This window comes from Cherax quadricarinatus, chromosome 44 (assembly GCF_038502225.1).
Source record: "Cherax quadricarinatus isolate ZL_2023a chromosome 44, ASM3850222v1, whole genome shotgun sequence".
NCBI classification, from domain to species: domain Eukaryota; kingdom Metazoa; phylum Arthropoda; class Malacostraca; order Decapoda; family Parastacidae; genus Cherax; species Cherax quadricarinatus.
Genome location: NC_091335.1, coordinates 15,830,953 through 15,843,652, shown reverse-complemented (window position 1 = coordinate 15,843,652; position 12,700 = coordinate 15,830,953). Strand labels below are relative to the sequence as shown.

Sequence of the window (12,700 nt, the reverse complement as noted above, 5' to 3'; positions counted from 1 at the left end):
AGCTTCATCATCTCTGAAGTATTAGCAAAAATCCTGCTCAAAACAGTAAACCTTGCCATCACACAGCCTCTGCTACACAAGAACACAACAGAGGAGGAACACTGAAACAAGACCTTCTCAGATCCAACCACTAACAGAAATATTTATCTAACCCATTTTTATGCTACCCAGTACTGTAATAGCTTTTATAACCTTTTCCTCATTTGCAAGTTGATTATTCTACCACACTGTATTACTACTACTGCTACTACAACTTATATTACTACTACTACCTCTAGTATTACACCTCACTCTAAGCCTATATATACCCTCTGTGTCCATGTATTGTTTGTAATGGCTTGACAAAGCTCCTGGAGAGCAAAACATTGCCACAATAAAATATCACATTAGTTGCACCTGTGTCCTTTTATTTTACATCATTTAGAATATGTAGTATGTTGAACAAATATATTACACAAGGGCCCTGATTTACAAACAAATTATATTCTTGTGTTTTTGACTTTAAAAATGCCAGTAAAATCCTCATGTAACCAATGTCTTCTCTGACTCAAAACTAGTACGTATTATGTAAAGCTGTTTTTATAAAAACTCTATAAGCAGGAAAAAAGGAGTTTTAATAAACTCTCATGGGTAGACTATAAATTAACCCTTAAACTGTTCACACGTAGATATACATTCACGTGTGGTGGACTCCGAACATAGATCAACGTTTTATTTTTCATTCCTTCAAATTTGGTGTGATAGGCCTGAATCGCCTAGACATGAAAGATGGGTCTGTGCACTCAGTCTGCACACAATGAAAAAAATCGGGGACCACTTAGTACCTTGTGGGATCACCGGTTCAACTGAGCGCCAGCTAGAGCAAATAGCGTGGCAAACACTAATGAGTCACTGATGTCATGTCATATTAACACTCAAATTTTTAAGAGGAAAGTAAAAATAGGTTAGATAAATCCATGAGTGACTGTGGGTGGGTGTGAGTTGGACCTGACTAGCTTGTGCTACTGGGTCAGATGTCATGCTCCTTCTTTCAGTGGATGTGACCTGACTAGGTGGGTCATTGATCTAAGCTGGGGAGTGGCATAGACCTGCTTTGCATGGGCCAGTAGGCCTGCTGCAGTGTTCCTTCTTTCTTACGTTCTTATGTATTCGGCTGGCTAGCTGGCTGGCTTTGGCTGTCTCTGTCTATCTATATCTCTATGTCTATATCTCTATCTATCTATCTATATCGTTGTCTATTTGTATTTCTGTCTATATCTCTGTCTCTCACATGTACTCATAAATACAGCTATTATACATAATGTAAATTACCTAGGATAACCCAAAAATTCCAGGCCAAGTGCTATACAGTGCTTGTAGATGTAAGACATAAATAAACATGACGCAAATAATAGCAGTGTCACTTGCTCAGCAATCAGGGAGTAGCCCATACACCACAAACCAACAGGTTTACTAGCCGCTCCCTGAGACACACACAGGCAGACAGAAAGACAGATAAACAGAACTAAGCAGATAGATAAGCAGAGATAAGCAGACAGATAGATGTACAGACAGACAGATAGATGTACAGATAGACAGACATACAGAGACATGTTTGTGTGCAATAGTAAAAACATATAAAGGCAAGGTTCCTCCCTCCAGCAGAGCACATTCATCAAATATCACTTGTGTTGCGGCCCCCTACCAAACTAGTGGTTAAATACTTAACCTGCTGGCCGGCAGTACCACTGGGTACGTCATCAAATCCAATGTGGGGACTGCTGAGCCGGCCTTAGAGCATTAAGTACCTGAGCACCTCACGGTACACACCGCAGCAGTAATTACCAGAACACCTTACAGTATAGATCTACTGGCAGTAGAGAGTATTCTCCTGCCCATCTTGTGGTATTTCTACTGGCCTCTACTGGTGTTAGAGGAAGCGCTCACCGCAGCTCACTGAGTCTGATGGCCTCAGTTACTTGACGGCCTCACTCAGTGAGCTTGCAGCATGGTGTTCTGCTAGTAATTCATCGGACCACCTTGCGGTGTGTCAATTGGTCTTGAAGGCGGTAGATAGTACTCACCAGACCATCTTACGGTGTACTTCTACCGGCCTTGGAGAGTATTTACAGGACTACCGGTGATGTCTGCGGACTCACCGCCTACGCTGGTCAACTGTGGGCCGGAGTCATCTGATGCTGTTTAGTGGGACATTACATGAAGAAAAGGTTGGAGTGTTACAATGAACTGGGCTAGGACCGTAATGTGACACTTAGGGAAGTATGATGGAGTGGAACACTGAGATATGCTACAGGACTGTAGTGGAACACTGAGAAGAAAAGGGTGTCGTGTGACACTGAAGATGGCCTGGTTGTAGTGTACATTGAATAGTATCATGTGACTGGCCTCTCGAAAGACGCTACGTGGATAGTGAGTGTGTGTCGCAGAGATAAGGGTGTCAAGTGTGGTACAGTCGAGAAAGGGTGTGGATGACGCAGAGAAAAGGGTGTCGTGTGACACGGAGAGCTGGAGTGTCTGGTGACACAGAGAAAAGGGTGTCAAGGGACACGGTTGTGAAGGAGCGTCATCACACGGCGAAAAGGGTGTCGAGTGACACGGTGGAGGAGCGTCACAACTCGAATAAGTGTCGTGTGGGACACAGAGCGTCATTATAAGTGTCGTGTGGGACACAGAGCGTCATTGTAAGTGTCGTGTGAGACACGGAGTTGATCATAATTTATTATTATACAAATGTTATTCATAATTTATTATTTTAGCTTAGATATATATATTATTATTTTAAGATGCTAATAATTTATTATTGTAACATGTATATATATTTTAAATACCTCTAGACCAAAGATTGATTTTTATATTATATTAAAGATTAATTGATTTTAATGTTGCATTATGTATCCCGAACTCTTTATTACAAAATGAGTAAACCTACCATCTTAAAAGTTACTTTTTTTGTAATAACTTATCTGATGTTGTCATAACACCATTATTCAAGGAGTTCATATTATACTCCAGGCACACAGAAGACAGAAAGACAGATAAGCTGAACTGGACAGACAGATAAGCAGAGCTAGGCAGACAGACAGACAGATAGATGTACAGATAGACAGACATAGATGTAGACAGATAGACAGGCAGACAGACTGACAGACAGACATACAAAGACATGTTTGTGTGCAAGAGTAAAATATAAAGGCAAGGTTACCCCCTCCAGCAGGGCACATTCATCAAATGTTACTTACCTGACCCTTGTCATAACATCATGCTTCAAGGAGGTTCATACTCCAGCATGTCTAAAACATTGCTAAGACCTATAAATGCTTTGTATATATTTCTAGACAATAGTAAATGACCAGGGCAGGTGAAAATGTTCACCTGTCAGTGATTGTTACAATTTGAGTACTATTTCAGTACATAATATTAGTGTCAGAACAAAGATTGGCTATGAAATCACAAGAACTATTTATAAATTGTAATTATCAGAACATAAAAATTATATAAATTAAAACAAAAACGAGAAAAAAAGGTAAATCGGCAACACTTCTCCAAGCAGCAGGACTGGATGTTACCGTCAAGCGAGCATCCAGAGCCAACTTCACGGTCTTATATCTCGGTAAGTACTGGTCCTAAATTTTTTTTTTTTGTCTTATACCACACAGAAAGTAGCCCTCTTTAATTTAAAAACAAAAAATTATTTTCTTATTTTTCAAAATAATCGGAGCACCACGCAGGTGAATGTAGATCTATGTTTGGACAGTTTAACCCAATGACTGTCAGAACCCCAAATCCTGAGTGTCTCCTGGTGTCGCAAAATTTAAAAAAAAAATAAAAAAAAAATAAAAAAAACTTATGAAATGATAGAGAATCTTTTTCCGATTGTAATGACACCAAAAGAACGAAATGTGATGGAAAACTGATGGAATTACGCTCTCGTGAAGCTAGCGACCTCTGCGATATTTAACCCTTTCAGGGTCAACAGGCCCTCTCAGAGATTTGTTCTCAGGGTCAGCCAAATTTAAAAAAAAAAAAAAGAATATTTTTTCTTATGAAAAGATAGAGAATCTTTTCCCGATCATAATGACACCAAAAGTGTGAAATTTGATGAAAAACGGAAGTTTTCGACGATGATTATGCATCGGCGATTTTGCCCACTTTGAGCCCTATTTTTGGCCAATTCCAGTATACTTGTTGACAAAAATCATAACTATTTCACTAGAACTCCATTTTTTTCTATCGAATGAGTACAAGAAACCACCCATTTACCAATTTCAACTATCCAATACAGTGGTCAGAATTTAGCAATTTTGCCAATTTCACACAAATTTCAAAAGATGCCAATTTCCGAATAGGGTCCAGAATAAACAAGAAAGACATTCCTGGCACTAAAATAACATTTCCTCTGTTCATTAGTCATGTCCCCAGGCCTCTCTTGCATTCTTTTGCTTTCCACTTTGAATTTTTATTCTCACAAAAAAATAGAAGATTTACTGTTATACAGACTACTGCATTGATGTAGAAATGGTATAAATAATATCAGCACACTTGTGAAAGAATATTAGACTCGCCAGTTGACGTGTATTAGACGCATAGCATGATTTGTTTACTTTTGAACTTTGGTAAAAATCGAACATTTCTGCTACTTTGAGCTCAATTTCAAGGTACTTTTCTTTGTAAAACCAGTCAAAATCATCTCAATTTCTGTAATATGTCTTCCATTCTATAAAATGAGACCAGGAAAACTAGAATACAACAATAAATACCAAACGAAAATATAGTGCAAAATCGGTTTTAATCCAAAAACACAGTCAAAGTTTTTTTTTTTCTCATTACGCACTGTGTGCTGCAGGATTTTTTTTATACTGCGCACACTGACCACACAGACCCATTCTTTCATATGTAGGCCTATCAGCTTTCTCTCACTAGATTTGAGGGCGCTAGAATTTAGGCGTACTAGTACGTCAAAAACCCTGGCTCATAAGCCATACTAGTACGGCCGATTTCGGCCGTATGTGAAATCGGCGATTTCACATACTTTGAGCCCTATTTTAGGCTAATTCCATTGTTCCAGTTGACCAAACTCATAGCTATTTCTTTAGAACTCCATTTTTTCTATCGACTGAGTACAAGAAACTGCCCATTTACTGATTTCAACTACCCAATAACGTGGTCAGAAATTTGCAATTTGATGAATTTAACAAAAATTAAAAAATATGACAATTTCAAAATTGGGTCCAGAATGAGCAATGCAGACATTCTTGGCTCTAAAATACCATTTTCTATGTTCATGAGTCACATCTCCAGGCCCCTCTGATATTATTCTTGCTTTCTATTCTGAATTTTTATTCGAACAAAAAATAAAAGATTTACTGTTATGCAGACTACTGCGATATTGTAATAATTGTATAAATAATGTCAATCCATTCATGATTGCATATCAGAATGGCTACTTGAACATTTATTGGAAAATGACATCATTTGTTTACTTTTGAATATCGGCAAAAATCAAACATTTCCCCTACTTTGAGCTCCATTTCAAGGTTCTCTTCATTGTAAAACCAATTAAAATCACCTCTATTTCTATAATATATTTTACATCCTATCAAAGGAGACCAAGAAAATGAGAATATAACCATAAATACTATACGAAAATAGACCACAAAGTTTTTTTTTTCTCATTATGCACTGCATGCTGCAGGATTTTTTTTATATGGTGCACACTGACCACACAGACCCATTCTCTCACATGTGGGCCTACCAGCTTTCTCCTGCTTGATTTGAAGCCACTAGAATTTGTGAGTATATATACGTCAAAAATGATGGCTCATAAGACGTATATATACGGCTGAAACAGTGAAAGGGTTAAGGGTTAATATTGGCATATAACTGATAACAATATGAAGACTACCAATTCTTCTTTATAAACTGTGTATTTGTAATAGTCTGCCTTTTATGGCCAAGTTAAGTGAGATAACAGCACCCTTCCTCACATCACTGTGAATTCATCATAACCATACTCTGTATAACATATGAAAAATAAAACTGTCTGCAATCTAGATATTAAATGGTTCTCTTGGGATCTTCCTAATATTTCACAGTTAATAGTAGTGATAACACAATAAGCCTGGTTGATGACCTTACCTATTGTGGGTGTAGTGATCTCACAGTCACACAAGAAGCGCACTTCATAATCCTGAAAGCACACAAACTCTATAAAAAATCATATTCTAATTGTAGTGAAATTCCTGAGCTTAACATTTAATTCAAATGGATTACTTTCCACTGGAGGCAGTGGAGATGTCATGTCTAAGGGTAATGTGTGGCATAAATATTGTACAGAGAATTCAGTGTGAAAATTAAGAGGTGGTGTGGAGTTACTAAAAGTATTATTCAGAGGGCTGAGGAGGGGTTGTTGAGATGTTTTGGTCATTTAGAGAGGATGGAGCAATATAGGATAACTTGGAGAGTGTATAAATCTGTAGTGGAGGGAAGGAGTAAGGGTCATCCTAGGAAATGATGGAGGGAGGGGGTAAAAGAGGTTTTCTGTGTATGGGACCTAGACACAGCAGGCATGTGTGAGCATGTTAGGCAGGAGTGGAGCCAAATAGCATTTGGGACTTGATGAGCTGTTGGAGTGTAAGCAGGATAATATTTTGTGAAGGGATTCAGAGAAACTGGTTAGCCAGACTTGAGTCCTGGAGGTGAGAAGTACAATACATGCACTTTAAAGGAGAGGTTTGTTAGATTTGTTGTTTAAAGTGATATCTAAACTCATATTTACACGACTCTGCCAAGACAGTGATAGTATGAATGATGGTGAAAGTTTTTTTTTTTTTTTTGGGGGGGGGGGGGGGTGTCACCCTGCGTCGGTGGGAGACGGTCAGCGTGTTCAAAAAAATATTGCTGATGCTGATGAAGTTTCTACCCACTGGTAAGAGAATAAGCATTAAACATCAATAATAGGTCCCAATTTAGAGGAAAGAAAAAGGCACGAAAGGTTACCATATCTTCGAAAAGGCTACTATCTTTTTAACATATGGTATTATTTACAAATACACAGTGGAAGCTCAGTGTTTGAATGTACCAGACTTTGAACAAACTAGAGTCTGAATAATTTTGTTCAGAAAAAACTGACTCAGTCATTCTGGAGTCTGAACGAACTGGCCTGTTTAAAATTAAGTTGTAAAAACTTTACATGAAAGCCCTGTTTCAGAAGTGCTTTGAAGTAACATCTAACACTGACTAAACTCTCAGAGACTCTTGGAAGAGTAGTTCAACATCCTCCAATGTGTGAGGCTGATAACTGAAGCCTGGGGAAATATCGTTTTGGACATCAAACTTCTCGTAGTTTGAACACCACTAGGAACCAATTAAGTTCAAACACCAGGGTTCCACTGTACTAGGAGAACTATGTCAAATATAATGACACATACAAAGCAGTGAACCAAGGGAGTAATGTAGCCAAAATATCTCCAGACATTGCTACCCCTACAGATACTTATGCCTATCACACCTACTGGACCAAAGCTTCACTGAATTTTTACGCCATTATTTATTTGAAGGATCTCAGGTTTAGATATAAAAATAAAATAATAATTTATTTGCAATACCTTACTTTGAAGCAAATTGCAATAAAAACAAGTAAATAAATATAATATTTAGTATTCATTAACGAACCATCAGTGCGGTGAAACATCATGTGGGTCAGCCCACAAAGTCTTTAATGTGACACCCATTGCATCTTTCAGTGTAATCAGTGAGAGTAATTATGAGCTCGTCTTTTTAGATTCACCATGAACATCTTTTCTGGGTAATGTGGAGGCGAGAGTATTGAATTGCCTAGATTTAGTGATTAATACATTTACTTACTTGATTACTGTTTTTAATACCTTATGACATATTGTGTGATGAGCCTACTAATTTAAATTGGTGCTATTATGTAGGGATATTCACAGCCCTCACCTGAGATTATATTGTTTACATGATCACCTGGTCTCCTGTATAGTATATTATTTCTACAGAGGAACCACCCTGAACTATACTGTCATACTCTGTCCTGGTACTTATCACTAACAGTACAATGTTACGACATATATTGTGTCCTGGTACTTACCACCTACAGTACAGTGTTACTATATTGTGTCTGGTACTTACCACCTACAGTACAATGTTACTATATTGTGTCCTGGTATTTACCACCTACAGTACAATGTTACTATATTGTGTCTGGTACTTACCACCTACAGTACAATGTTACTATATTGTGTCCTGGTACTTACCACCTACAGTACAATGTTACTATACTGTGTCCTGGTACTTACCACCTACAGTAGGTCCGGTGGCCTGGTGGCTAAAGCTCCCGCTTCACACACGGAGGGCCCGGGTTCGATTCCCGGCGGGTGGGAACATTTCGACACGTTTCCTTACACCTGTTGTCCTGTTCACCTAGCAGCAAATAGGTACCTGGGTGTTAGTCGACTGGTGTGGGTCGCATCCTGGGGGACAAGATTAAGGACCCCAATGGAAATAAGTTAGACAGTCCTCGATGACGCACTGACTTTCTTGGGTTATCCTGGGTGGCTAACCCTCCGGGGTTAAAAATCCGAACGAAATCTTATCTTATCTTATCTTACTATATTGTGTCTGGTACTTACCACCTACAGTACAATGTTACTATATTGTGTCCTAGTACTTACCACCTACAGTACAATCTTACACTACAGCCTCTTGTCACTTAGCGATGTACTCATTTACTGACACCTCAGACTTACAATGGGCTCTCTGACCAGTATTCACACCTAAATAATGTATATTAGAGCTGATTTCCTCTATTCTGTTTATTTCAATATACAGTACACTACTATATAAACATTTAAAAATATATCAGAAATGTTATAAATGGTGCAAAGGTGACATTAAAATAATATCAAAGATGGCTGACACAAACTCGCTACCATTATAGTATGCTCCTCACTTAGAGATGAATTCGTTCAATGACTTGGTCTTAGGAACGGAACTCTGTCGTTAAGTGAGGAGAGGATGTATACTGTGTCCTGGTACTTACCACCTACAGTACAGTGTTACTATATTGTGTCCTGGTACTTACCACCTACAGTACAGTGTTACTATATTGTGTCCTGGTACTTACCACCTACAGTACAGTGTTACTATATTGTGTCCTGGCACTTACCACCTACAGTACAGTGTTACTATATTGTGTCTGGTACTTACCACCTACAGCACAGTGTTACTATATTGTGTCCTGGTACTTACTACCTACAGTACAGTGTTACTATATTGTGTCCTGGTACTTACCACCTATATTGTGTCCTGGTACTTACCACCTATATTGTGTCCTGTATCTGCTACAGTACAATGTTACTATTTTGTGTCTTGGTACTTACCAGTTACTTTTATATTTGTCTCATGGTGTTATCACAAGTGATTATTTTACATAAATTTGTCACATGAATCTCTTCATATAGCAATGTGTAAGTACTGTTCAGGGTTATTTCTGTCATTTTCTTATTAAAATCCTTTTAGCCATATTGGACAAGAGGTAATTTGAAGGTGATAAGAACCTGACTTTCTTCATGCTATATGTATTTTATTTGTTGCTGCCTTCTAGCTATCTCAGTGCCCCCTCTCTTCTAGCTTCTTGCTTATTCACTTGCTTTCTCACCCTCTTGCTTACTCGCTTGCTTTCTCACCCTCTTGCTTACTCACTCATGTGCTCACCTTCTTGTTTACCCACTCACCTCCCCACCTTCTTGTTCTCACTCACTCACCTCCCCACCTTCTTGTTCACTCACCTCTCCACCTTCTTGCTCACTCACCTCCCCACCTTCTTGTTCACTCACCTCCCCACCTTCTTGTTCACTCAACTCCACACCTTCTTGTTCACTCACTTCCCACCTTCTTGTTCACTCAACTCCCCACCTTCTTGTTCACTCACCTCCCCACCTTCTTGTTCTCACTCATTCACCTCCCCACCTTCTTGTTCTCACTCACTCACCTCCCCACCTTCTTGTTCTCACTCACTCACCTCCCCACCTTCTTGTTCTCACTCACTCACCTCCCCACCTTCTTGTTCACTTACCTCCCCACCTTCTTGTTCACTCACCTCCCCACCTTCTTGTTCTCACTCACTCACCTCCCCACCTTCTTGTTCTCACTCACTCACCTCCCCACCTTCTTGTTCACTCACCTCCCCACCTTCTTGTTCACTCAACTCTCCACTTTCTTGTTCACTCATCTTCCCACCTTCTTGTTCACTCACCTCCCACCTTCTTGCTCACTCACCTCCCACCTTCTTGCTCACTCAACTCCCCAACTTCTTGTTCAATCAACTCCCCACCTTCTTGTTCACTCACCTCCACCCCTTCTTGTTCACTCACCTCCCCACCTTGTTCACTCGCCTCCCCACCTTCTTGTTCACTCACCTCCCACCTTCTTGTTTACTCATCTCCCCACCTTCTCATTTACTCACCTCCCCACCTTCTTGTTCACTCACCTCCCCACCTTTTTGTTCACTCACCTCCCCACCTTCTTGTTCACTCACCTTCCCACCTTGTCCACTCAACTCCCCACCTTCTTGCTCACTCACCTCCCCACCTTCTTGTTCTCACTCACTCACCTCCCCACCTTCTTGTTCTCACTCACTCACCTCCCTGCCTTCTTGTTCACTAACCTCCCCACCTTATTGTTCACTCACCTCCCCACCTTCTTGTTCACTCACCTCCCCACCTTCTTGTTCACTCACCTCCCCACCTTCTTGTTCACTCACCTCCCCACCTTCTTGTTCACTCACCTCCCCACCTTGTTCACTCACCTACCCACCTTCTTGCTCACTCACCTCCCCACCTTCTTGTTCACTCACCTCTCCACCTTCTTGTTCACTCACCTCCCCACCTTCTTGTTCACTCACCTCCCCATCTTCTTGTTCACTCACCTCCCCACCTTCTTGTTCTCACTCACTCACCTCCCCACCTTCTTGTTCACTCACCTCCCCACCTTCTTGTTCACTCAACTCCCCACCTTCTTGTTCACTCAGCTCCCCCACCTTTTTGTTCACTCACCTCCCACCTTCTTGTTCATTCACCTCCCACCTTCTTGTTCATTCACCTCACACCTTCTTGTTCACTCACCTCCCACCTTCTTGCTCACTCACCTACCACCTTCTTGTTCACTCGCCTCCCACCTTCTTGTTCATTCACCTCCCACCTTCTTGTTCACTCACCTCCCACCTTCTTGTTCACTCACCTCCCACCTTCTTGTTCATTCACCTGCCACCTTCTTGTTCACTCACCTCCCACCTTCTTGTTCACTCACCTCCCACCTTCTTGTTGAATCACCTCCCACCTTCTTGTTCATTCACCTCCCACCTTCTTGTTCACTCACCTCCCACCTTCTTGTTCACTCACCTCCCACCTTCTTGTTCATTCACCTCCCACCTTCTTATTCACTCACCTCCCACCTTCTTGCTCACTCACCTCCCACCTTCTTGCTCACTCACCTCCCACCTTCTTGTTCACTCACCTCCCACCTTCTTGTTCATTCACCTCCCACCTTCTTGTTCATTCACCTCCCACCTTCTTGTTCACTCACCTCCCACCTTCTTGCTCACTCACCTCCCACCTTCTTGCTCACTCACCTCCCACCTTCTTGTTCACTCACCTCCCACCTTCTTGTTCACTCACCTCCCACCTTCTTGTTCACTCACCTCCCACCTTCTTGCTCACTCACCTCCCCACCTTCTTCCTCACTCACCTCCCACCTTCTTGCTCACTCACCTCCCACCTTCTTGTTCACTCACCTCCCCACCTTCTTGCTCACTCACCTCCCACCTTCTTCCTCACTCACCTCCCCACCTTCTTGCTTGCACTTATAGACTTGGCAAAGTATAGGGAAAGGTAACAAAAAATATAGAACAGATGACAATATTTTGAGGACCATATTCAAAGTGGGTTTATTTTGCAACTGCATCTGATTATAAAGCAAAAGGATATGGAAAATGCCATCTAATTAAAAAGAAGTTGCTGTGCTACATGTTGCACATAATATATAAAGTCAGAGGTTAAGGACCCTGAAAAAATTCTTTGTTCTGCTCTTTGTTAGAACTGTTTTCAAAGCTGTAATTTGTTATCTCATCTCAGTTCATTTAACAAACTATAACCTTTTATCTCACCTCAGCTCATTTTGCAGGCTAAGAGCTGTTATCCTGCCTAAACTCATTTAAAAGTCTGTAGCTTTTAAATGAGCTTGGTTTCTAAATGCAGAGTAATTTCTGCCCAGTAAGTTTATTCCATAAAGAAATTACAGGTTTTAAAACTAGTTTTATTGATTTAAATTTCTTACCAAGCAGCCCTGAGGATTTTCTGAGACACGACATTTGAGGCCTTTCTCTGGGTCACACACGATCCTCTGCCCCAGCACCTCTGGTGACTCATGACCTAGTGAAGGCAACAACAATGTTGAGATTGAAGACATTGTAAATAGTAATTCCCTTATCTTTTGTGTATACTTAATAAAGAACATAAAACATAACAATGGAGGAACACTACAGCAGGCCTACTGGCTCACACAAGGCACGTCCCTCTCAAAACCAACCATTCCCACTCACCTATTTATGAACCTTTTCCTAAAGCTACCCAACCCTAGTAAAAAGTTCCTGCATATACAAAATATGGAATTCCTTTTCAGATTC

General features: G+C 40.5%; 1 protein-coding gene across 1 annotated transcript in view; it reads right to left on the bottom strand.

Annotated features, from left to right (window-relative positions):
* The window catches only part of LOC128697360 (hemocytin), a 444,623-nt gene that overhangs the window by 261,717 nt on the left and 170,206 nt on the right, over positions 1–12,700 (bottom strand). The window contains exons 45-46 of the mRNA XM_070093851.1: positions 12,352–12,446; positions 6,136–6,187 (exon numbers count right to left, since the gene is read on the bottom strand). Of these exons, the coding sequence (XP_069949952.1) occupies positions 6,136–6,187; positions 12,352–12,446 (147 nt within the window). The remainder of the gene's footprint in view (positions 1–6,135; positions 6,188–12,351; positions 12,447–12,700) is intronic.